The 26,518-nt window shown below is 47.0% G+C and overlaps 2 protein-coding genes and 1 non-coding gene across 3 annotated transcripts in view; all 3 read left to right on the forward strand.

Moving 5' to 3' along the window:
* Positions 1 to 1,148: 1,148 nt before the first annotated feature.
* On the forward strand, positions 1,149 to 5,689 carry RPLP2 (ribosomal protein lateral stalk subunit P2). The gene is made up of 5 exons (XM_050337101.1): positions 1,149 to 1,244; positions 1,614 to 1,737; positions 3,475 to 3,523; positions 5,090 to 5,188; positions 5,568 to 5,689. The coding sequence occupies exons 2-5, from the start codon at positions 1,615 to 1,617 to the stop codon at positions 5,642 to 5,644; spliced, it is 348 nt and encodes a 115-aa protein (XP_050193058.1). The 5' UTR covers positions 1,149 to 1,244; position 1,614; the 3' UTR covers positions 5,645 to 5,689.
* On the forward strand, positions 3,637 to 3,769 carry LOC126651381 (small nucleolar RNA SNORA52). Its single transcript, XR_007631663.1, has one exon. It is a non-coding gene; the product is annotated as a small nucleolar RNA SNORA52 (small nucleolar RNA).
* A 6,041-nt stretch (positions 5,690 to 11,730) lies between the features above and the next one.
* The window catches only part of PNPLA2 (patatin like phospholipase domain containing 2), a 29,873-nt gene continuing 15,085 nt past the window's right edge, over positions 11,731 to 26,518 (forward strand). The window contains exon 1 of the mRNA XM_050337098.1: positions 11,731 to 12,086. Within this exon, the coding sequence (XP_050193055.1) occupies positions 11,900 to 12,086 (187 nt within the window). The 5' untranslated portion in view covers positions 11,731 to 11,899. The remainder of the gene's footprint in view (positions 12,087 to 26,518) is intronic.

The following is a 26,518-nucleotide window of genomic DNA, read 5'->3' on the forward strand; positions in this document are numbered from 1 at the left end:
ATAGGTTGGACTTGATGATCTCAGAGGTCTTTTCCAACCTAATTGATTCAGTGATGTCAGGGCTCTTGTCCTGTCCACTAGTTGCCTGGGAGAAGAAGCTGACACCCACCAGGCAGTTGTAGAGAGTATTCAGGTCTCCCCTGACCCTCCTTTTCTCCAGGTTAAACAACTCCAACTCCCTCAGCCACTTCACAGAGGAGTTGTGCTCCAGGGCCTTCACCAGCTCCATTGTCCTTCTCTGGAGTCACTCCAGCACCTCAATACCATTGTGGAAGTGAGAGGCCCAGAACTGGGCACAGCACTCAAGGTGTGGCTTCACCAATGCTGACTACAGGGGAACAATCACTTCCCTTGTCCAGTAGCTGTTTCGAGATCATTAAGTTCAACCATTGCCCAAACACCACCATGACAATTAAACCACAGCACTAAGTGCCACGTCCAGTTCTTCCTTCAACACCTGTGGAGACTGTGATCCCACCAGCTCCCTGGGCAGCCCACTCCAGTGCCTGACCACCCTTGCCATGGGGAAACATTTGTTTCATGTCTGCACAGAGATGCGCTGTGGCTTTGTGGATTTACCACCCAGTGCCCCTCTCTGTGTAGATACAAAATGAACAAATACCAGGACAGTATGTGGATCAATCGGGATTGTGCCGACCCCAGGGCAGTGCAGGGCAGGGCAGGGCAGGGCAGGGCAGGATGCTGCAGTTGGAGGACACAGTGTTAAGCTGTACCAGGGGAGGTTTAGGTTGGACGTTAGAGGAATTTCTTCAGAGAAAGGGTGACTGGGCATTGGAATGGGCTGTCCCGGGGAGGCGGTGGATTCACCATCCCTGGAGCTGTTCAAGGAAAGCCTGGACGTGGCACTTCAGGCCATGGCCTAGTTGACATGGCAGTGTTAGGTCACAGGCTGGGCTCCGTGATCTCGGAGGTCTTTTCCCGGCAGACAGACCCTGTGACTGTGCGCCTTGGGAATCACGCCCATCCCAACGCATCCCACGACTCCCACAGCAAAGCCGGGACGAGGCGGCCGCGCTTTGCGCATGCGCTTCCGGCCGCGCTGGCGGTGCTCTCGCTCGCCGCTCCTCATTGGTCCGCCCGCCCGCCGCCGGCGCGGTCCAATGGCAGCGCTCGTTGTTGAGGGGTGTCGGGCAGAAGGCGTTGCCGAGGCCCCGCCCCTTCCTTTCGCCCGCCGCGCGGCCGTCGCGAGCGCACGCCCCGGCCCGTGTCCCGCCGCAGACAACGTGAGTGCGCGGGGCTCCCCCTGCCCCCCGGGAATGGTCGCGCCCGGCCCGCCCGCCTCAGCCCGCGGCCGCCACAGGGGCTCGGGAAAGACCACTGAAGTCGGGGCGGGGGGGTAATGGCGGCCATGTGCTCTCGGGCCTGCGGCTGGGCCGGGGCTGGCGGAGGGACGGGCTGAGCCGAACGCCACATTCCCTGGGCGCGGAGCGGGAGCCTTGGCCGGACTGCCGTGCGCGGGCCCGTGTTGGCGGAGGGCGGGCAGGGAGCGCGGGTGCCGCTGTGCGAGCGGAGCCGGAGGGCTGTGGCGGGCGGGGCTCCCCGGGCCTGCTCTCGGCCGCGGGCCCTCAGGACGCCGCTCTCCTGTGTTGCAGGATGCGTTACGTCGCTGCTTATCTCCTCGCTGTGCTCGGGGGCAACGAGTCCCCCACGTCCAAGGATCTGAAGAAGATCCTCGACAGCGTCGGCATCGAGACGGACGATGAACGCATGAACAAGGTGGCGTTGCCTCTTAATTCCGGGTGGTCGTGCCCCAGCCAGCGCCAGACCCTGGAGCTGTTCCCTTGGCTTCAGTGTTCCGCTTGCCTCGCTGCTGATCTGCCCTTACTTTGTGCCCATGTTCGGTGGCCCTTACGTGTGTGATTTCTAAAACGCTGCTGAGCCAATCACAGCTGCTTTTACAACTTAAGTTAGAAGTCTGGTTTTCTAATTCAACACGTGTCCTCCCCAAAGGTCTCTTGTCAGTTGTTGCTGACTTGTTCAGTCAAACCGTTCTCAGTGAGATGGTGGCTAGAAACGATACACTGAAAATAAGTTCTGTTCTGACATCATGTATACTCTGCACTTCCTATTTCTGGTCAGTATTGATTCAGAACTAACACTTCTAAAGGCCTGATTTTCAGTCATACATTCTTACTTAGTGTGCTGCGAAGCACCATTTGTTTCTTCACTAAGAAACATAGGCAAATCCTAACATGGACTTTATAGGTATTTGATTATAAGATGTAGGAAGATTTTGAAAATAAATGCGGAAATGGTTGTGTTGAAAGACAGAGTGTTGAAGAAGAGAGTACTTTTAACTAGAATGTATCATGTAATATAACATTTTCAGCATTGTGGACTTAAAAAATCAGTGGCCATGGGAAAAAGAGAAAAAAAAAGATCCAATGAAATGATCTTCTCACCTACCCCGTACTCATATGTGGAGTGTTTCCAGAGAGGTGGAGATAAAAAGAAGTTATTTTCCCCGTTGGAAACAGTGTTTTACCGTAGGTTCAACCAGACAATGCCTTGTCTGAGCTGACAGCATCCTTTTCATGGTTTGGGATGTTGATTTGAACTTGTGGTGCCAAGTCTTCTTTTGTTTTGTTTAGGTTTAATACCATCATAAATTAATTGCTTTCTCTGATCCTCCAATACCTGGAATTTGTTTTGGTCATAATTAATTAATCCTCTTCTGTTTGCATTGGCTGTATCTTAAGCCAGTGTAAATGTAGTGAAGTGTTAAAAGCACCTTTCTCCTGGATGGAGCAAGAATGCAGGCAGAGCATTTCACACACCTCACTCTCCCTGTGAGCAGAAGGTGCCTGTTGGAAAACTCTTGGTTGAAGTCCTTTGGCTTTGGCTACTCAGCAGTGTTCAGCACTGACTCTTGATAGCTAGGAGTCACCAGTAAGGTCTGGGGCATTATATTTTTAAGTGCTTTCTTGCTTTAGCAATGTTTTTGTGGGTTTGTGTTTTGCTTTCCTCATCCGTGGTTGTACAACAATTGTAGTAAAATTGAAGCTGGGACTCTGTGTTCCAGTGCAAGGATACAATAGCCAGCTTGGCTGTTAACATTTGGTAAGGCTGGGAAGGGGACCCTGTGGTTTTTGGTAGAGGACCCAGAGCTCCAGAGCCTCCCAGGGGGCATGAAGCAAGAAATGTTGACAGTCCCTCAGTGACTAACATACCATTAGTGGGGTTTGCTAATTGGCTTCACAACATCTGTGTATCCTCCTTTCTGCAAGATCCTTGGATTCATTATGAATTTACTGTAACAGATCTCTTGAAAAAGGTTTCACAGAAAAGTATAAAAGACTTGGTGGAGGTTTTAATTTCAATGCCCTGTTCCTTCCACTGAGAAATAAAGAATTTTGGAGCCATTGTACGTGATGATTAATCAGAACTTGTTAAAATGTAGGTTATTCTCATGCTGGTTTGAAAGTATTAACATTCTAAACTTTAATTACACAGGTTATTAGTGAGCTGAATGGAAAAAACATCGAAGATGTAATTGCTCAGGGTGAGTAGAGTCTCTGTTACAGGTAATTGCCTCTGCTACTTTGATAGCTTAGATCTGAGAACTGGAACTGCTGCCACTTCCATGCTGGATCGCAGCTGAATAGGCTGAAATCCAGGTCCATTCTAATTCCCTGCAGGTCAGTGCCAGTACCTGCTGGGTTTCGCTTGTGGACCACATTAAACTGGAGAACTTAAGCATGTATGAGCTTACTGGTGGTCTGCTCATCGTACAGTTTTCTGGACATGCTGACTGGAGAAAGAGTCAGCTTTCCTTCAGGGTCTCTGGATTTTTGTTTGCCCACTTATGTGCATTAATGATGTGAAAGGTGAAGAACAGTGTGAGTTGGCATGGGGGGCACACCCTGTGCGAGGAGCACAAGCCTCTCCAGTGCACGTCTCTTTTAGAGCTCCCCAAGCCTGGCATTTCCTTTTCCCTGAGATAGGATTCTGAGTGCCGACTTCCATAGAACTTGTGCTCTTACTGAAGCGGGAACTTTTAACATGAATTGATTTAAGCTGGAACTTTGGGCATGAATTGACTGGGTCATAGGGCTGAAGTAAAGCAGAGCTGAGGTAGTGCAAAGGTTTCTGATTAATGAATTTTTATTTTTTTGCAAGTGTGTAGGCACAAGGGAACTTTTAGGCATATTTTTGCTTAAAGGTTGCCAGGACTTTGCCTGGCTTTGCTGTGAGGGCACGTGGACACTGAAGACCTGAGAGAGCTATTATGCATGAGCTTACAACACACTTATGCTATCTCCTTCTGTAATACTTTAAGTAAATTGTTTCTCAGAACATACTGACATGCATATGAAACATGTTTGTTTACTTTGCTATTTTATTAGAGCTTGAAGTAACACGGAATTATTTAGAAACTGATTCCCAGAAATTGGAATACAGGCAAACATGACCTCTGAATGCCAAGGGAGCCTTGGTATGTGAAAGACAGATGCCAGAGAACTAGTAGGCTTTCCAAATATGAGCATAAATCAGGAGTCTCAAGGAGATGCAATAGTGTTCATAGGGTGCTGGGGAATTTGTTTAAAATGCTGTCCTCTTTGCCATAAATACGTCTTTCCCCTTCTCTCCTGTGTGAGCCAGTCATGTCCTCAGGGTTCTCTATACCCTTAAGAAGGAGGTGAGGGGTGGGGGAAGCCAGTGCTGCCGATCCAGTACTTCAGGGGTATATTACCAACTTCTGGGCTACTGTGCTGTATTCGGAGAACAGTCTTCATGGGTGTGCAAAACTGGGTGTGTTTGCTACTATTTTTGTATGACAGGTTCTGGAAGAAACATAGGGCACTTTGTGTACAGAAGAAAACGTCCCAATAATGTGTTGCCAGTGTTCTTGGCATAAGCCTTTGTGAAGCTTAAAACTACTGAGTGTTTCTCAGAGAATAGTTTATATTTATCACGGATGCAGCCTCTTCTTCCTTTCAGCAAATAGTGGCAGGTTCAGTCCATGAGACGGGATCTGTTTTTTTCTGCACTGTCATTTGTCTTCCATTTCCCTCGACCTCTTTGCTTGGGATGAGCATTTAAATACTTTCTCTTCTGTCCCTCTCAGGTAATGGAAAACTTGCCAGCATGCCAGCGGGAGGAGCAGTGGCAGTCTCTGCCGGAGGGGGCTCTGCTGCCCCTGCTGCAGCTGCTGCCCCTGCTGCCGGTGAGTATGAGTGGAGAGGCACAGACAGCTCCTTTAGTTCAAATTTCAAAGCTTGTTCACTTTGACAGTTCAGTATGTGATGGACATGTAAACTGAACAGTTACTTTGGGCAATCAGAAGCATTTGCTCTTTATCCGCCTTAAGAGTGGTCTGGTTTAGAACTGAGAATCAAACAGACTTGGTAGTGTAAAGCACATCCCTGCAGTAGTTTCTGTGTCCCCTTGGTGTTTGTATTTGGTTGTTGAAAGGGATTGGGATGAACCATGGAGACTGAAATGTCAATAATGTGGGAGCTGAGATCACCAAAACTTGTATCTTGAAAATCTGTGGTGCAGAAAGTGTTTATACTGACCATTTGCTTGGTCTTTTTTTCCTTCAGCTGAGGAGAAAAAGGAAGAGAAGAAAGAGGAATCTGAAGAATCTGATGATGACATGGGATTCGGCCTATTCGATTAATTATTTGTTATAGAGAAATTATTAAAATTCTTTGTTTTAAATGTTTTTGAGTTTATTATTATTACCATACAAGTGCTATTGGATTCAGACAGCTGTTCTTAAAATAGCTCTGACAGGCTTTGATTTTTATCTCTGTCTGCAACAGGTGTGTGAATTTTCTGCCAAGCCATTGGACTCGGCTCTTGAAGTACTGAGGAAATGGCAAAGCTTGTGTGAACCTGGATGCTTGTTTTGACAGTGGTGTTTCTTAAACAGTATGTGGATGCTGAATCTACCTTATGTTAACCTCCATTTTGCCATCCTAGTTACTCAGTAGAGTCCCATCTATTCATCAATAATAAGACTTCTATTTTTGAGAGTCTGTTTTTTTTTTTTTTTTTAATTCCAAAACATGAAACTGAATGGACATCAGGTCTGGATTAGTCAGAAACATTATAATTTAAGAGCTAATTTTAAAAATATTTTTTAAAAAATTTAAAAGGACCAATCTCATCCCTGTGTTAGAATTCTAAGACCTAGAGACAGTACCAATAAAATGCTTGACTGCTTGGGTTTCATATTATATCCATATGCTTAAAACAATCTCTAACAAAAAAAATCCATACTGCATCCTGCTCTTCATGGGACACTGAAATGAATGTAAAGGTGCCCCTTCATGCTGAATGGCTGTTCTCTGGGTTGCTCAGCAATCAGGACATGAATCACCTTGATCTAAACAAAGAGAAACAATGGTGGTTTTGGAGAACTGAAGATGATCTCTGGTGTGCCCAGAAGAATTCATCAGGTTGGGAGGACAGTAAATTTTGCTTTATTTATAAGTATCTTCTGCTAGAAGATGGTTTTGTTAGGCAACTTACCCAGACTTCTTGTGGAAGTCATCTGTCACTGTTAGTAGACAGAGTACAAATTGCACCAGTGATGATCTTCCCATGTCAGGTTTGCACAGGTGGTGTCACAAAGAGGTGTCCTGGAGCAGCGTACACTGTAGAGGTCTTCTAATGTAGTTGTTTTGGGAGGAAAAAAAAAAAAGCACTAGCTGATACAGCTGTGTTCATTATGAGTCATTGGCAAGTACTTCTGAGAGGAGAGATGGGTGAAATCCAAGTAGGAAAAAACTGTTTTATCTCCCTGTGGTGCACTGAGAGGAAACGCCCAATACTTTACAGCAGCCAAGGGAGACCAGTTGAAATGGCCATGATTTAAGCAACTAACCCTTGCTTCCCTTCTGTGCCTGCTGCGAGGAAAAGCTACAGGAGGTAACTGTGCCAATACCTTTCATCTACTTTGGCTCTTCAAGTCCTATCATGGTGATCTGGTAGTAATGAAACACTTACGTTCACTGTAGTTCTCTGTCAGACTTGTAATAATGGCAGTGATTCAGCCCTGTGAGGGGTGCAGGTATACCTGTGTTTTTTTCCTTGGTGATTTCTCCAGGTCACTGAAAAAGAGTGGTTCTTTGATGTGACTTTACTGAGAGGTACCCCCTTACCCTCCTCCCCCCTGTTGCCTTGCTTGTCTGCTGCAATAGTGACGATGTTTTCACAGCAAGGGATGACCCTGTCACATCACTTAGTAGGGTTTTTCCATGCACAAAGGAATTCGTTTCAATGGCACTGAGCTATTTGATGAGTTTGCTGTGCCCAGGCTGGTGGGATGAAACTGAAACCTGTGGTGCCAGCTGCTGGCTATTGTGACTGAGGAGAGGAGTACAACTACAGCTAGATAACTTCTTTCTTCACCCAATTTTTGTCTGTCTTCTCTGTGTGACCTGTTAAACCTTGAGTTATGGACCTGATTCTGTGCTGGCTGTCCCCAACACTTTTAAATTCCTTCCTCAAAGTGCATAATTTTCATGAAAACTACTGTAGCTCAATCTGCTTTGAGAAAAAGGACAGCTGATTTGGTAAACTGCTTAGGGAAGAAATTTGGGGGGGCAGCTCTCAGAAAAAGCATTGAAATTGCAGCACTTGCTGCATTATCTCAGGAACCAGGTTTGTACCATAACCACCTCCTAGGTATTCCTTGGGAAGGTCAGAGCACATCTCTGCTCCAAGATTTCATATGTTCTACAAAATTGGCTAAAACCTCTGCATGGTAAATATTTCTTCCAAAAGCAAAATCAAAACCTATTAAGCTTCCTTTCCCCTTACCTCTTCATGAAACAGTTGACACCTGATGACCTGGTATATGAGCAGTGATGTGCCTGGAAGTCTGTTGCAGACTTGTTTGGTGCGCTGGATGTTTGGTGCGCTCCATTCTACTGGTTTCAATGAGCTTAAGATATGAAGGAGTTGGGATTCCTACTCCTGCTCTGTAGTCACTGTTCTGAATTTTCAAGTGTCACTTATGCCTTTTCACACTTAGCAATGATTTCCAAAGGCAGTGGGTGCTGATGGGGTGGATGTGTTTATTCCCCAATGTTGTCAAAGAAAACTAGTGCCTGCAAACACAGGGACTTATGGCCTAGTCCGTCCCCTTGCAGAATCAATTTTAGTTAGAACCAATTTGTCCTGAATTCTTCATAAAGAAAGGCTCAAGGGCATTAAGGAGAAGAGGAAGGGAAGGATAGTTTTGTGCCTGGAGATTACATTGGTAACTGATCATTACCAAATTGACAGGAGGAGAGAGTGATTTAGTCATAGGCTTGATGTTGAAATGTGTGAGCTTTCCTCACTGGCACACGAATGCTGCCTCTCAAATCAGCTCTGACTGAAAATCATTCCTAACAAACACCATGGGACAGGGAGAGTAACATGGCATCTTCACTACTTGGAAGGCAGGGAGAACATCCTGGACACTACTGTAAAGCAATAAGCAATGGCTCCCTGGGGTCACTCTCAAATTAACTGGTTTCACTCCTACTACTAAGGCCCAATTTTGCAAGCAGCTACATGCAAACAGGCTGCTGAACTTGTTATGTTCGACTTACATAGGGGAGAGATATCTGTGGTAGCTTTCCTAGAAGGAAAATTCAATCCCAAGAGAATAGGACAAGAGGACCGATCCTTTGGCTCAGGAGATGCACCTATGAAGCAAGTGCCAAGTGTTTGTCATGGAATGGTCTGATAGACATAAACATCACAGGTAAGAAAAAGACAGTAGAGTCAGGCTTTCCAGCAATGGTAAGAACACTTAAGTTGGGCTTCATGACCACTACACTAGTCTTGCTGACTATGGGCAACAGTATTAAAGTAACATTCAGAAGTCTGTAGCAGACTGCCTGTCATCTTCCCTTGAGTTCCCAATGGCTGGTATCAACCAGGGTCCTACCTGAAAAATAGAGATTGTTTGCTTGTACATTATTATCTCAATGTACTAACTGCTCACCATTCCTTCAGCTAGAAAATAAACCCAACAGCGAAAGACTGCACACAAAACTGCCTCAGTGGCATGTCAATATGTAAGGGCATGAGTGAACTTGCAATGTTCCAATAGGAGTTTGATACACGTGAAAAGCTGCCTTGTAAATCTCACTGATCTGGCTTATTGCCTCATTGTGAGCAATAGCAGAACTATGGTACTTTCTTATTAAGGAGGAAAAAGATTAGTTTAGGGTGTTAATTTATTTTTGAGAAAAACACAGTTGTTTGCCAGCCTGCTCATGCCAGTGCCCGGGCAGCACTTCACAAGAGATTAGTGTTCACATGGTTCATTTCATCAACCTGTTTCAGCAGGGCAGCATTAACCTACTCAAATAAGTAACCTTGAGGGCCAAGGCAGAGTGATGTAAACAACTCAGGGTGAGATTGCTGTTGAGAAATCCAGTGAAACTAGCCCCAGCATTGTCACAGCACTGTTGTTTCTGTTTTCCAGATATGCTAGAACAGTAAGGTTTGTGAAAGGCCAAAAAAAGGGAGCAGCGTTGGCTCGAGAATGAAGATGTTCTTGTAGTTACAAGCGCTAGGGAGGTATTATCTGCAAACAAGGTTCAGTGCTCAGTTTTGCCACAGAATTCCACTGAAGTCACAACCCATTGACTGGTTCTTCTGTAGAGCAATCCATGTTCTGGAAAAGGTGAGACACGATGTTTTCTTTGGGTTCAACTGCATGAAAATACCTTTCTGTGTCATCAGGAGCATGGGGTGAAAGCACTGTGATCGTCTGGGTGTTAAGGGCCTTTAAGAGAGTCACAGCTCAGGTGTGCCAGTGCTCACCTCTCCAGCTGGAGGAGATGAGGGCTGACAGGGGTTATGTAACCACATCAAACGCAAAGGAGGAAGGAAATTACAAAAGCAAGTACAGTTACGAGAGGAAGAGAGAGAAGGGTGGGTATGAGCAGAGGACTTAAGATAAGGAAGGTTAATTCTTTAGGTGCTCCAGAATCAGCTAATGTGTGGTTTCTGGCAGCCAGGTGAGGTGGTGGGCTCTGGGGCAGGACTTGCCTGTCTGATGAAAGGAAAGCACAAACATTTGATGAAAAAATGCTCTGTCTGTAGAGGCTGGAGTGTGATGTCTAACTTAACCTCAAAAATTAGATTTATACAAGGGTTACCTGCTGAATTTGGTTTCTTCTGTCACCTGACTGTGAGGCAGTAGACTGAGGCATTGAACGGCTGTTCTTGCAACCTGGATGGCCTCTCTGTGAGAAGGGTATCAGCCTACGCTGTATCATTTGAAAGGATATTTGGAGTGGAAGGAACAGGAGAGGGGCTACTTGGATGACCTCCACTAACATAATTGGTGAAATTCCTATGGGGAAGAAAGCCTGGCTTTGTTTTGCCTGGGAGCTGTTAAGGGCAGGTACAACAGTATCCCAAATGAGAAACTTCTGATTGGTTATAAGAAAACTAATCCAAAGAGCTTTATGTCATGATGAATTAAGTAGTTTTTAACTTTGGTAGAAAGTGCTTTTGCCCTATGTTGTTTCCATTAAAAAAACTGTCTTGCTTCTCTGAGTTGAGCAGCTGCTTCTTGCTATGCTGATTCTTTTGATATCCCTGTAAATTTTCATAATTATCTAATTGTTCGAATGACTGTAGTCTGCACTGTTTATGACAAGGGGATGTTTGCAGCTTCTGAAATCTATTTTTATCGCCTGCTATTACTGGCCTTTCACCCAGTGGTGCTCTGTGGTGAGCTCATACACCAGGGGTTTGCTTGTGCAGAAGCACTACTTGTGCTTGTGCAGTTGCCCTGACTGAAGGTAAGTGCTTTGATGAGCTTAGGCACATGTGGAGAAAAAAGACTGAGAAAAGGTTAGCAAAGGCAAGCAACTGTGTGCGTTTTGGTGAGTAGTATACAACAGCATACAACTTCCTCATGAGGGGAAGTGAGGGGGGAGATACTGATCTCTTCTCTCTGGTGACCAGTGGCAGGACCTGAGGGAATGGCCTGAAGTTGTGTCAGGGGAAGTTTACATTGATACTAGAAAAAGGTTATTCACCTGGAGGGTGGTTGGGGACTGGAACATAGTTCCCAGGGAAGTGGTCACACCACCAAACATACAAGGGGTTCAAGAAGCATTTGGACAACACTGTCAGGCACATGGTGTGATAATTGGGGTGTCCTGTACAGGACTGAGTGGCATTCTATGGTCCTTGGAGGTCCCTTCCAACTCAGAGTATTCTGTGATTCTATGAGTTTTGAAGCAGAGAAAGCTCTTAAGGGGACTCTGCCTTTTTCCCAGTTCTTCTTGATGGAGCTGTGTGTGCCAAGTCTTGCCTACTTCTGGCTCCTCAGCTTTCTGTGTAAGGGGAAAGCTTTTCCCTTCCTCTTACGTTTCTTACCCATACCCCGAAAAACCAAGGAAACCCCAAGAACTTGGGAGAAGAAGCCTCCAATAATTGGCTTGTTTAGTGTGAGGAGAGCAACCTGCTGCTCTGGTACAGGGCAAGGCTTGGGGTGCTACGAGGAGCAACTAATTCAACCCCTCCCGCTCCAGAGCGACACTAGCACGGCTTTATAGCTCGACAGGCGGTGAGTGGCCCCAGTGCCCCCGGGCCGGGAGCAGGGTTCACCGGAGGAAGGGTTGGGAGGAGGGGCCGGGCGCTCCCGCCCCAGACGGGGCTGCCGAGGGGCGGTGGCCGCGCCGGGGGCGGGCCCGACGGCCGGGCCGCCCCATATAAGTTGGGCCTCCGCCGCCGGTAAACCAGCGGCAGATCCTGCCGTTCTCCAGACCCCTTAACCCGGCAGCAGCGCCTCCCGCATCTCCCGTCCGTCCCGAGGCGGTGCGAGAGGAGACCCGCGATTTCCCCGCCCGCCGCGGCTGCTGCTGCTGCTGCTTGCCGCCCGCGCCTCCCGCGGGGCGCGGAGGCCATGTTCCCGCTGGACTCCACCTGGAATATCTCCTTCGCCGGCTGCGGCTTCCTAGGGGTGTACCACATCGGGGTGGCCAGCTGCCTACAGGAACATGCCCCCTTCCTCGTCGCCAACGCCAAGAAGGTGTACGGCGCCTCGGCCGGGGCGCTCACCGCCACCGCCCTCGTCAGCGGCGCCTGCCTCGGTAAGCGCGGGGCGAGCCCGGCGCTCCTTCGCCTCTTCCCTTTGGTATTGCTAATTTTTTAATTACAGGGTAGCGAGGCGTGTGTGTGCGTGGACACAGCTCTGCGCTCTCCTGCTCCCGGTATGCGAGCGGCGTTTGTTTTTACGGCCTTTTACCCCCAGCTCCCCCCCCCCGCACCCTTCCCCCGGTCCCTGACGGGTGGCTGAGGTCAAGGAGGCCCCCACAGTAGGAAGTCAGCGCAGGGGTCCTGGTTCTGACACACACACAAACACACACCCCCCTCATGTAATGTGGGCTTGTTGGGCTCGCTGCGTGGGTTTGGCTTGCTTGGGTGTAGGTCTGGCGGGGCTCTTGGTGAGAACAGGAGCCTCTTGCCGTGCGGGCACCGGCTCTTGGTGGCCGCAAGCGGGAGGCGAAGCAGCTGGAGATGAAGACACCGAGCACCTGTGTACAGATGAGAGTCGGACAGCATCTCCGAGTAGGGAAATCTTTTAATTCTGGAAGAAGGTTATTCCTTAGGGTGTTCGGCACTGAGGAATTCTCTTGCCCTCTGCAAGTGGTAGATCTCCAGCTAGATGTTATCTCCGTTTTCAAGTTACGGAATAAATATTAAAAAGTTAACTATGAAGTAGATACATAGTGTAGTGTGTCTGGGAAACAGGTGAAGAAAACGGTCTGTGGTGCCTTCTGCCTTTTTGTTGTTTTGCATATGGGGGGGACGTCTGTACTTGGAAGCTCTTACGTTGAGAATAACAAATGCAGAAAAGTATCTTAAGCTTGAAAGGGAAATGTGGTGTGAGAGAATCAGGTATATCTATTTAGTCTCAGAATTCTGAGCCTCTCCTAGAGCCAAGGGAAGCCAGAGCTGTTTACTGCTTGAAGTCCTCTCACTCTGATGGCAGGTGTCTTTCTACAGCACTTCATTTTCTTTGGAGATGGGTAGAGTTTTGAGATGTAGCCTTCGTGCAGCAACGTCAGCTTTTTCTGTACAGTTAGGTTTAAAATGTTCCTTCCTGACTACTTTGTTTACAGAAATGCCCAGTGAAGCGCAACTGTAACTTCCGGAGCCTGTTGGGAAGCTTTTAGCAGTTGTTCAGACCCCGTCTGAGGTCTCAAAAGCTGTAATAATTGCCATGATGCCAGCTCTTATCGTGGACAAGGGAAAAGGCCTCCCCTAATCACTTCTTGTGTAGGCATCCATTTACAGGTAGCTGCCAGGGGTTTGGTTGCTTTAATTACAGTTGCTTCTGTTGAAGAGGTGACTGCCCAATTAGTTCCCTAAGGGGGTGGTCCCCCTGCCACTCTGAGGTGTGGCACAAGAGTGAGACAGGCCTATGGTAGTGCCCATATCCTGTGCCTTGCTCAGGTGCTGAGCAAGCCTGTTATCATGTCTACCTATATGTCCAGAACATCCACAGAGTGCCAGGGATTGCCCTCAGGGAGGCACCCAGCCTGGTAGAGAGCTTTCTGTGAATTGGAATAGGTTTTCCCACTCCCCATGAGGTACAGTGGGAGGCATTATTAAGAGGCCTCAGTTAGGGGCCACCGTCTAGGCAGGCAGCACTCACCTACCTCCTGAAGGAGGGCAAACTGTGCTGTTTAAAGCTAGCCAAAGCTTCGATCTTGGGTGTTGGAGTTCTGTCTTCAGTCTGATGTCTCTAGAATAGTTTTCTTCTGATTCACCTGTGTGACTGGCATACACCTTGGGTAGAGAGCAGCTCTAAGGCAGCAGAGTTAACTTCTGAAAGTAAAAGCAAATGGGGTGCGTGGCCGGGACATGGTATCACTGCACTTTGTCCATATCATAAACCCTCTCGACAGTGCAGCTTCCAGACAGAGGTCCAGAGGTTAGAATGAAATCATACAGGGAAAAGGGGACAGGGCAGAAGGTACGGCTGAGCCTGTACTAGGAGAGCTGTTCGATCTAGTACAGGCTCTTGTAGGGTCTGAAGTATCTCTGTCTGCTGTGCAGCTGTTTTCTGCTTGAGAGCAGGTGTTATAGCCCATGGGCTTTGGATATTATGGAAACTGCTACCCTGCACTATCAGTTGCCCTGTCCATCAAATAGTGTCTCTTGATGGATGATAAGCAGAGAGGAATTTTGCAGAAGATGTGCTTATTTGGCTGTGTGTAGATAAGGTTAGTGCCTTCATGTCTATGTACTTGGCTGTGAACAGAATGAGACTCTACTGTGCAAAGACAAATACTTCCTGGGGAGGAATGAAGAAACTTCTTCCTTTGGGTTTTTCTTTGACTCCAATCTTTTTGAGAACCTGATCAGAGAGAAGAGAAATTTTCCTTGACTTCAGAGTGTAAGATCCCACTTAGTGGATTCTTTTCCAGCTTTTTCCTTCTGGCCTTTGCATCTGTTCAGGTTACCTCTGAACTCATTCTGCCTTCTCTCTGAATTAAAATCTCTCATCATTTGTGTAGGGCAGGAAGGCTTTGCTATGGGCTATAATGCTGAACTGAAAGCCCTGACTAAATGATCTGCAGCCTCAGGAGCACACTGTGATCTTCAAAGGCGCATTTGAGAATGCCAAATAAAGAACACTGGGCATGCATATTAGTTAGGCAGGGGACTTTATATTTATATAAGAGGTATTTACGGTCTGATATGACCTCGCCTAGCTCTTGATAAGCACTTTACCATTAAGTTGGAGGGATCTTGGATTTGTTGTCCGGGGCTAAAGCAGTGGTATTGTCCTGCATCGGAAGTGCTCTCTCCAGCTTTGAGGTTCTTCTGTTTGCTGATGTGAAAAAGCATTGCTGTTTTTCCACCAGAATAATCTGTGTGGCTATCAGGGTGCATTGAGCAAAGTCTCATGTGTTTACATGTTACTTGACTGTGCATACTGCAGTGTTGTAGCTTCATACTCCAGTGAATCGCTTCTTACCTCAAGGATTTTCTGGAAAATAGCCTCCTGTCACACCTGTGTCTTCTCCTGGGGCTGTTGGAGTCTAGCACACCAGGTCATGCACCTGGATATGCCAAGCAAGCGAAAGGTGCTTTTGTGCTAACTTTGCAGTCTCCTTCTTATGCATGCCGCAAATCCCGCAGCTTTTTATAAACTCTAGGCCTGGAGCTCCAAGGATGGTTACCTGTCTGTATAAATCCTTAGGTCACTGGCCTGGATGAGGAAAACTGGCTTATGTGACATGACAAGACTGTTCTCTTTCAGTCATGAGGAATGCTAAAATATTGGATTCTTAAATCTTCAATACTGAATAGGGAATATATTTTTAAGGGTCTTGAATCATCTTATTTTGGTGAGCCGTATGGGATTTGCGTGCCCACTTTGGGAGCGTAGCAACCTGGATGAATGATGGGATGTGAAGCTGTAGTCACTGAAAAGCTGTCTTTGAGCTGATGCTAAGGCCCCAGCCTGTGCTTCTGACTCATAGTTAACCAACAGCATCTCAATTGTCTGTGTTGCATGTGAGTGTTGTCCTATACAGCTTTCTGTGCGTGGGTTGGAACTGCTGAATTGCTTCTATTTTCGGGGGAAGAGGTGGGTTCTGCTGTCAAAGGCAAAACTGGCTATCAAACCCCCACGTGGAAGGTAGCTGTTCTCCTAAAAGCATGACAAAGTGGGCAGAAAATGATAAAGCAAGATGAGGGGGTGCTTCTAGTACTAAGAATACAGAAAGGCCATAGATCTGCTAGGCTGAGTAGTGTTGTTTGGGATGTTCTGTGGAGAACTCTTCCTGGGTTGTTTATAGGGTTTAGTTATTTAATTATTTTTAACTGGTGTCTTAGGGCCAGGGCTCTGTCTCAGGCTTGCCCTGAGATGAAGTGACAGTTATTTGACATTAGAGTTTGCTTGTCAGCTGTCACCACGTGACCACCAGGGAATACACTGCTGAACTGGAGAGACTTTTTCTATTGGATAGAAGGAGGAAAAAACCCCAATCAACCGAAAACAACAACAAAAACCCCAAAGCCTTTCACCTTTTGAAACTGAGATAATTAGCGACAGCAGCATCTTAAATGTTGTGCTTCTGCAGTTTGCATGAAGTGCATGCAAAGGCTTAAGGGCTGGTCATGGAGATTTTTTGTGTGTTGTATAGTCTTAATACCAAATCCCAGATTGAGAGAGGGAAATAAACCAGCTTAGAGTCTGTGGAGTCCTCAGAGCAGTGCCAGTTTATGCTGGTCAAAGCATGAATCATGATGCTTATCCTAGCGGAAGTATATGTGATGTTGCCTTGTGTGACTGTGTGAAGGGAGTATGAATCTCCCTGGGGACACAAAGGAAAGCTTCGTAGCATCTGGGGCATCTCAAAAGTCAAGTCCCTCCCTTGAAAGGACATGGCCGCTTGTACCTCCTGCAGAGGCCTTACCTGGGGAAAAAGTTGTGCAGCTCAGTAGCCACAGCCCAGTCAATGGAAGGAGGAATACCCTTATGTATATACGTGGAGATGTGGATGTAATTCATGGGGAACTGTCTGGTGCTCCCTGGAAGTGGTAAAGTTGCTTTTTGTGGTGGAAAATAGAGGTGAGCGGGGAGATGCTCTGTGCCGACGTAGTTGGAAATGTTCCCTGCCTTGGTGGAGGAGGTGCTGAGCCTGGATCAGTGCCCTCAGCAGTCACAGGGCTGCAGGATCAGGTGTCCAGTGGAGTAAGCTGGCAGCCAGAGCACCCTGCAATACCCTCTGTTGGGAGGGAAGGAGCTTGTTCCTGCTGTCTGCCTGCCCTAGTAAGGAGGCTCTTGTGAGGAAAGGTGCTCTTTTGGGCATCTCATTGGATGAGGGCAAGGGAAGCCAAATAGCCACTTCTAGGGAAAATTGTAGTCCTAGCAATGCATGTGTATATTATTTGGGCACCCCACTGAGACAGCAAGTGTGCAGAGCAGCTTGGTGCCCAGCCTTGCTCTGTCAGACACAGCAGCAGCTGTGCAGTGTCAGTGGCAACAGCACAAGAGGTCTTTGCGTGGTCATTCTTCTTACCCACAGGTTCAGAATGTGTCTTGAACTTGTAGCACGTCCAGGCTGTTCCACTTCTTTCTGCCCCTTATCTCCCCAACCCTTCAAGGCAACTGCAAGGCCTCCTTAGAAAATAGAAGAAGCTGTTGCATGCTCTTCAGGATCCTATGTCTGCTTACTGATTATGTTCGGAAGTTTAGTCCTGATAAATCAAGATACCTTCCTCGGATTCCTTGCTGTGTCATCCAGTTCCAAACCCTTGCTGCTGTAGTGGTCACAGGAGCTCTGCCTGCATGTGCAGTAGCTGATGGTGTTTGTTTCCTGTCTGTGTGAGGGCCGTGCTACCCTCCAGCACCCTGAGCTTGGGATGATTGTACTCTGATGTCAGGCCACTGCTCACTGGGGGTTTTTCCTTGTTCCACTCTGTGCCTTTCCTGAAGCATGAATGAAACGTTCTCAGGCTTGGCTGGAGAGGATTTTCTTCTCTGCTATGCTTCTGTTGTACTGTACTTGATAGGGACCATGCAAGGGCTGGAGAAACAGCAATTTGGTCAGCATTCCTTCTTTCTGGAGATGGGAATGGACAAGCCTTCTAATCACAGGGCCTTTGCAAAGCCTTAGAAATCTCCTACTCTAAAGAGCTGTGTGAGTGGGTGACTCCTGTCTACCTTGCTCTCCACAATACAAATCCTGCTGGTGGATTCCAAACTGGTTACCACTTTTCCATTGAATTCTCTGCACTTCTGCACTTCCGTTGCCCAGCTCTAATACCTGTCCTTTTCCCTTCTGCCAAGTGTTCCTGGGACTTGAGGTGAAAGTCAGGATGTGCCTTCAAGTACGTGGGAGTCAGCAGAGCCTGTGTATGTGTGTTTGCCTTGGGTTGTGTTCCTTGTCAAGCAAGTGAAACGAGGGGTAGTGAAATAATTCCATGTGGAAGGCCCTAAATAAGTCTATGTCCCTGGGAAAAGGCAGAACGTATCCTTGAAGTGATAAGGTCTGGGGCAGTAGAAAATACCTTCCAAGGTGCACATAGGAAGGAGGGGATTGGTGAGGCTGGGAGTGTAGAAAAGATGCTGGAGCTTGTTGTAGCTATAAAGGCCAGAGGAAGGGAGGAGAGAGTTTGGCACTTGTGATTCAATAGCTGCTTGTGACAGTCCTAATCCTGTCCCTGGGGATACACTGTACTGCAGATCAGCATATCTGGGAGAGCTGCCCTCTGTTTCTGGAGACACTGTACCCCAGCTAAAAGGCTTGGAACAAGCCAAGGAACAGCCAAGCTTCATGCAATCCCAGTGGTGACAAGTCTGGGTGGGTGGCACACTCTTTGTTCTTGGTGCTTGGGATATGTCAGGTGTGGAAGCTGGTAGTTTTAGCAGAGCACAGGGCTCTGTGCTGTCCTCTGGCACTTGCCCAGAACTGAAACTATTAGTACAGATGAAGACCAAATCCACATTAGTGACTTCTCCCTGACAAGATGTCTGGAATCTGCAAACTTCACAAAGTGCCTTCTGTAGCTGTTTCCCAGGCTTTTGGGCATGCTCACCTGGCAGACTTCTTCTGAGAATGAACCATTTTCTTCCTCTTCATACACTGCAGTTTGTTTGGATGGATTCTGGGTTTGGAGGCCTTTTTTAGGCTTAGGATTTAAAGGATTGAATACCAATCCTTTGGAGGTTCTGCAAGTGTCTCTGAGCTGCCACTCCTGTGGATTATCTAGTTTAGCATCCTGAAATAGAGGAGGTGGCATCTGAGGGTGTAAATGAATTAGGTAGCCCTTTACATATGTTAATTAGAATAGCTGCACTTGCTGGCTTTACTGAATGCTGCTGATTCAGTGCTGGGCCTGGCAAAAAAATGTTATTCCAGTGTATCATGGAGGCAGGGTGTGGATTCAGGCTGCCATAGTTATGGCATTCATGGAGAAGGTTGGAGTCCTGTTTCCGAGTGAGCTGTTAACACAGAGGGAGTTAAACTATTTTCTCTAGCCCAGTGTTCATACATAGTGGTGGTGGTGGTAAAATAAGGGAACAAAGTAAGCATTTAACTATTATCTGTACTTCTGCACACAGAGTTCGTTCTCTGTGTGTGAGCTTCAGGTGGACATGGCTACATCTGTCTTGCTGTTCGTGTTTGGGTGCTGCTCAGCCTCATAGGAAGGGTCAAGCAGAGGCTCTTCCCTTGCAGGGGTCTGTGCAACCCTCTGTGAGTAGCTCCTGTCCTGTTCACACGGTTGTTTTAAGAACTCAAATAATTTGGTTGCTGGTGGCTTGGTGACCACTGCTGTGGAAGAAAGGTAGCAAGAGTTTTCAGGTATTCCTGTCATGACTCCCAAGGCATGCAGCTTACCTTGTGGTCTGCCTGAAGCTGCTCCAATAGAATGAGATTCATTCTAGAGCAAAGTGTGTGTGCCCTTCTGCTTTGGGACGAAGTTTCCCGTTCTCACTTCCTTGCTGGAGCCTGCCCTGCTCATGCTAGGGCTAGTGGGGAAGAGTTTGGGGTGTAAGGTGACACAGAACATGCCTGCGTGTGATGGCACAGCGGGCAGTGTGCTTGCAGGTGCTCAGGGAGGTGCTTGGCACGGATTGGAGCAGTTGGCCGGCCATGAAAGCGTGAGAGCTGGGCATGATGCAGGCTGAGAGCCAGTAGAGGACTTAGGGGCCATTGTTTTCGTTCTGTGTCAGGGTTTTAGCAGCCACGCACGTGTACAGTGGGAAAGGAGAGGGAGAAGGACAGGTTTGTGGCAGAGCTAACCGTGCCTCTGGTGTCTCTGGACGTGAAACAATTGCCACCTGCAAGCACACAGGAAAGCATTCAGTGGGGATTAGGCTGAAAGCCACCAAAAGCTGTGTGTGGGCCTTGCTTTGGTGTTGGTGAACCAGCTGAGGGCAATGGCTGGTGCGTGATAAAGCTGAAGGGCTGCTGGAATGGCAGCTCTTTCTTTAAAGTGGAAATAGAAATGATGATTGCTTGCTTTACCTTTTGTCTTTGTGGATCTGTGGTGCCTGGCAAAGGTACTCTCAGGCCCTGATGTCTTTCCAAAACATCTTACCTCTAGTGAAGTGGAAAAATTGCAATTTTCTCTAGGGGGACTGTGTGTAGTGTCATCCTGCAAACTGACCCTGAGAAGTGAATGTGGAATATATGTGTGTAACATTGTGCACATGGGTGAGGCTTGATCTTTCTGCACTTGTTCCTGTTCAGAATAACAATGACTATTTATGTTAGTCGTTTTCACTCAGGTGAATAAAGTTGAGAGTTGGATGTGGTTCCACTTTTGTCTCTGTGAAAGCCCGAGGAAAAAGGTAATTTCTCATCATTACAACATGTTTTTTGGTCTGTTTCTCCCCTCCACTAACTTTCTCTGGATGAGTACTTGTTTTTAAAAAAATTACCTCAAACTCAGCATTGCTCTGGTTCAGAGTGAGCAGCTAGGACCTGAGCTGCACCTTCTCTTACCCTGTGAATCCCCTTTTCTTGTCATCCCAAGCAATTTCAGTTGCACTATAGTGCACTGATGGGATTGATGGATGGATGAGGGCGGAACATGGCTTTCGGTATAGCTTGCCTGGGGTCCTGAGAAACTTTTCCTTTTCATGCACTGTTATGGCATCTAATTTCTCTCTAATGGTATGAACAGAAATGCAGCATTAAGCCTTGTATTAGGGAATTACAGTAGAGGAAGATTAGGCGAGTGGGGATTGCTGTTGTGGTTGTGACAGATGATCCTGGCTGTCTGCCTGAACTGAGTTGCCTCCTGGCCTTCCTATTGATTGTTTCTCAGTAGCAGCTGCTCTCTTTTCTGATTTGTGTTGCAAAAATAAATGCTGCCGTCCTGACCACAGAAACAAAGCAAGTCTCAGCTTGCAGAACAGCAGTCGCCTGGTGAGGCTGGAGACATACAATCAAGCCTGGCAGCTCTTGTGCCTTCTCTCCCAAAGCCTGTTTGCTTCTGCACAAAGCAGAAGTGAGGTGTGAACGCTGCAGCTGCTCTTTGGCTTGCATGGGGGTCCTACCCTGTAGGTACTGGTGGATGGACAGGCAGGAGGCAGTCATTATGGGCTGCCTGGTGAGCTGCTCAGTGCAAGAGGTAAAAACCTTGGCACCTTAAAAGCAGATCTTCTCCTTATGCACTCCATATCCAGCATGTGGCAATAGTTCTGGTTTGTCTATTAACTGGAATCTAGAGCACACAAAATAACCATCTCTTTTGACTCAAAGGGGAAAAATGTCTCCTTTTGGTTTGGCTTTACTTAACAGATGAAATGACTGACAGCTTTTTTCTTTTTTTTTTTTTTTTCCCAAATTTTAGTTGAAATAAAAAAATGTCTTGGGAACAAACACATTAATAAGAGGGAGGCTGCTGGTTCTGAGTTAGTTGCAGGTGATCTGGGTTTACTTAGCCCTCTTCCTGCAGGCTGTGTCTTGGGCTAAACACAGTTTGTGTTTAGACTTTGCAATGCTGAGCAGTAAGAATATGAGCCAGAAAGTGTTGTGGGCTGAGCCCTTCCTTCAGCATCCGCCTCTGGCTGCAAGAGCTGGCCCTACTTGAAAAGCTGTCTCTTCCTCTCGGTGTTTGCACCAGCCCCACCCCGAAGGTCGGAAGAGGCGTTGCTTACCATAGTCTGATAGGGATCCCTAGGAGTTACTCCAACAGGGAATGTGTCAGTGCTGCTCACTCCTGAGCAAAGGGGAGAAAGACCATTATGTACAGCTGGTGGCCAGGCCTTCTAAGAAATCTCCTGTGCAAAATCGTTTGTTTGAACTCTGAAGTCAAATCCCTGTAGGTAACCCTTGATGAGAAGGGTTATCTGCCACAGGGAACAGCTCGTCAAACAGTAGGGCTGCCTGCAGACTGAGTGGGTGGGGCTGTGGGGGGAGTTGTTTGCCTCCTATGTATCACTAAAAATAAAAAGCTTCCTTCCTGTATCTCTTACCTGGAGCCAAGTGGGCTGAACTGTTTCTTATCTGATGGCAAAATAGATGAAGAGAAGGATTGAGTGAAAACCTTTAAATAAATACAAATTAATATATCTCAGAACAACAAAAATTAGGGAAGTCCCAGAAGAACAGCTTGTTCTGGTACATGGTGTGTCTCAATATTACTGCATTACAGGAAGATGTACACAGATGTGAAAACAACTGGTGCCCTTAAGGGTACTAACTGCTAACTGCCACCCCCAGCCTCAAATGTTTAAAAATTAGTGTTTTGTCTTTGTTAATTAGTGGCAGTTTTACAACTTCTGGCAAGTGAGTTCCATTCCCAATGCTTTTAGGCATCTGTCCAGGGTTTCAGACTGAAATTAAAGAACTTCCTCCAGTGGTGGGGTACACCTGTCACCTGAACATGTCATTCAAGGTGAATTGTACGATATTGCTCTTTACCTCCTGCTGGCATGGATTTGGGCCTTCTTTGGCTCTCCTTTGACATCCATTCAGCCTCTCTGATAGCTCCTCACAGAACCTCTTGGGTCAGGTTCCCATTCAGGACAAGTTGGCCTTCGTTCAGCTCAGCTGAAATGCTGTCTGGTTCTTGTTCTCTTGGGACAATGAGTGGAAACAGGGTTGCTTCAGTGTGCTTGTGGGAAGAGGAACAGAAGTCCACCCAGGCAGTGGGATCTTTCACAGACTGAGGTCATTGCCCACAAGAATTGGGGTTGTCCTTGGGTCACTGGCACATTGCTGTGCACTGCTCCTTGGGGTGAACAAACAGGCCCTTTCTGATTATCTGAGCTACCTGTGAGGAAACATCCATTAAAGTTCTCTGTTAATCGTTTTCTAGATGTCAGCTTGCAGACTTTTGTTTTGGTTCCTCTTGTTTACAGCTTTGCGTTTTGTGGGCTGGTGACAGGCCTGTGTTATCCTTAGGGGACTGTATCATCTCCTGGGAGAGGACAGGCAGGAAAGTGGGTGTATTGCTTACTTTTGGTACTCGGAGAAGAGGCAAGTGCAAGAGCTGTGCATGCTGTTCTGGAGCAGCTTGAGGATTTGTGCCCAGGAAGAATGTGGGACAGCTCTCCTGAAACCTGTGCTCACCATTAGAGACTGACTTTTAGCTCTTTCAGGGATGAGGTACAGGAACAGCTGAAATAGCCGGGGACACACAACCAAGATACATTAACCTTGGGGAAGATCACGATAGTAAATTCCTTCTGACTCATCCTAGTCCTAAATTCAGATCTGGACTGGGATCTACCAATGAGAAATACAAGAACTCCAGTGATGCTCAGCAACCCTCTGAGTTGAAAGCTGTGTGAAGGTTGTAGCTGAGGACTTTTACAGGGAGCATCTGTGCTGAGTATCACACAAACATCACTGGAGCAGACAGCAGAACTTAAACAGCTCTGGAATGGGGTTCCTGGTTACAGTACACAGGAGCTGACTCCTGCCCTGAAAATTTTGCAGCAATATGAGCAATAGCTCACAGATCCATAGATCATGTGATCCCAAACTAACAAGGCATGGGGCTGTCAGGGTGCTGGAGGAATACCAAAAACACCTGTGCTTCCTTCTACTGGTTATCTTCCTTTCAAAGCTGTTGGTGTGTCTGCCCAGTCTGAAGCCTTACCTGGGTAATGGGACTGAGGAGGGAGGAGTGGTGTGTCCTGTGTTCCTGATGCGTAGGAAGGAGTCTATTTGAATTCTTGTTGGTTTTGAATGAGATAGTAGGTTTAGTGAAGATCCACAGTTTCCTGCCTGCCCCAGTAGTCCAGACAAGTTGTTACATCTGCAGTCTGGGGTGTGACCTCTCTGTCCTAGCTTCCTGCCAGCAGGGATGGGAGATGCTGTCCCTTCATCTGTCAACTGTCTGTGCTATCCTCTGCTCTCCATCCCTGTTGGAGAGCCTTTCCTTTAAGTTTGCGTCCTGTTTACTGCTGCAGCCAGGGAGTGGGAATGTCCCTGGTGCAGAGGGTGATCTTTGTGCTGAAGTGGAGCTCTCCCACAGGGAATTGCAGTGTCATGGTTGAGCTGCTGGGTAGAATATCCAGAGTGCCCCTCTCTCTCTTCAGCCTGTTTTTTCTGCTCCTATTTTTGTCTATGTCTTTGGCTTTTTTTTCCACTTGAAATACTTTGTGGGTCATCTGTCATTTTGCTGGCTGGCAAGTGGACGTCAGTGTGATCTAATGTCAACAGCAGACCATCCTGATGCCCTTAGTGCAAAAGCTCTACTGCTGAAGAAGTGGGTCTGAAGGGACCCTTCTTCCCCACTTGTCCCCTCTCCTGCTGTGTGATGCTCAAGGTTTGCAATCATCCTCATCCTTCCATGCTTCACAGGCTTGACATATCCTTTCTGTTTTATCCCAGAGCTTTTAGGTGCAGTTAAGGGTCTTCCCCACTGCCTGGCAAGCATCAGTTTTAGGTGACTGATCTTCAGATCTTCTGTTTAGAGGCAAAGTAACAGTTCTTTAAGGGAACAATCTTGCTATGTCAAGAAGCTAATGTGAAGCTGGCTCGACATAGCTTGAAAATGAAATGTGAACTAGCAGCTGCCTTCAGAGTCTTCCCATGGGTGACAGTATCTTGCCCCTTGTAGCCACTGCAGATCACAGGATCACAGGTCACCAGCAGAGGGGGAGCTGCTGGCTTCCTTTGCCTGGCAAGGGACATGTTGGGGTGTTTCAGGACACAACTGTGTGATGCTCCTTTGCGTCATCATAACTGAAATTCAGATAAGGACAATGGCCCTGCAATACTTGGGTTCACATACAGAGACACCCACTGGGGCAGTGACGGGAACAAGCATGAAGAGGGTTATGTTTTTTCTAGTGAAAATTAAATACTACACATATCCAAATTTTTGAGGAATATTGCCTTAGTAAATCTGTACAGGGATAAGTGTTGAATTAATTGGTTGGTCTGAGAAGAATGAAATACTTTCTCAGCAAGCACTGCCAACTATTAGGGATTGTCTCTGCCCCTTGGTACGTACCTCAATAAGGAAATATAAATTTATTTTTTTCCCTCTGTCCTGAATCACCAGATACATCAAAAACCATGGGAAAGTTTTCTGTGAACTGTATTGGGACCGAACTAGTCCTAGTAATAATTGACAACTTTGGTGGCTGACCCCTGTAGGAATTGTTTCTCTTGACCACCTCTCATTCAGCTGCTTCCTCCAGCAGGCTGCGAGCAGAATTTGAGCTGGTTTTCCTGGAATAGTACTTCTGGTAGTAATAGGATCAAAACACTGGCACCTCTCCTGTCTCCTCCCAAATGTATTTCCAAGAGGGCTTGTTGTCTGTCATGGATCTGGCTATGTAAACTCATCTTCTTTGGCTGAACCCTCAGCTCTCCTTATTTCCAGGAAAGCTGGTGGTGCTGCAGGTTACCCTGTGCCAATCTCTTCCCACAAAACCATTCCACAATGCTTGGGTGCAAGTGAGCCAGGAAGTCCAACAGAATTACAGATGTCCTTAGACAGGAATACCTCAAAGCTCCTGTGGGTATGCATGTATGCACATGTGTATAGAAGGAACCCAAAACAACAGACACCCAGAAAGTATTCAAAGAATGAAATTGCTAATTAGCTAATTAGCAGTAATTCTTACTTTGTCCTCTTGGGTGTGAAATGATGATAGAGCAGGCAGCTACAACTGAAGCCTCCCCTCCAATGCTGAGACAGTCTTTTTTCCTGGCATAGTTGGGACTTTCCTCTTTTGTTTTTCTTAAAAACTTCCAACTCACATTTTTGCTCAAACAGTCATAACCTCAATTTAATTGCAGTTGTTTTCAAGTCTTCCTGGACATTGAAATGCCAAGCCTGAAAGGATCCTTCTCTAAGCACCATCCCTTGGGTGACGTACCCCCCCAAGCATGGCCTCTGCATGTAGGGTGTCTCTCCTCAGCTGCATGCTCAATACCCACCCTCCCACTGGGTTTTACAGCTAAGCCAGCAATTCTCTGCAATGCACTCAGTGCAGAGGAGTTTCCTGGGGTCGTGTGGCCAAGGTGCTGGGCTGGGATTTGTTCGGTTTTTGGCTTTTTCACAGTTTCTTTGTGTATCTTTCCTCCCCTTGTCTGATGTGAAAGGTGTCTTAGGGAGCATTATGAGTGCTAATGTCATGGTGCTTATAAAGTAACTTCTTGCGAGGCTGACTTCCTTCATGTTGGGAAGGATGTTGAACCATGTGGCTACTATCTGGAACAGGCTGAGCTCAATGGCTTACTGCTAATTGATAAGTAAGATCAGAATTAGACTGCTAAACATTGCTCTAGGACTGAAGACTGGGATTACAGTGCTAAATATTGCTTCAGAGGGGGGAACTTTGGCTTTTCTGCTAAGTTGCTACCTCACAGTGCCTAAAAATCCTGACCTCAGAGCCTCTGGTCGTGGTCAAAGGTCCAGTTCTCTGCGTGCTTTAGCTACTGGTGCTGATGGGTTTCCTAAGCACGGAATCACGTTCCCAGGCTGCATTGATGGAAAACATGCTGCTGGCACACGTGTATTGCAAAAGAGTGGGATGTGTCAACATAGCATTGAGGGTGTTGTTCTTATCTTATTGTATTTA

Source organism: Myiozetetes cayanensis, unplaced genomic scaffold (assembly GCF_022539395.1).
Source record: "Myiozetetes cayanensis isolate MyiCay16 unplaced genomic scaffold, myiCay2020 scf6-25, whole genome shotgun sequence".
Classification (NCBI taxonomy): domain Eukaryota; kingdom Metazoa; phylum Chordata; class Aves; order Passeriformes; family Tyrannidae; genus Myiozetetes; species Myiozetetes cayanensis.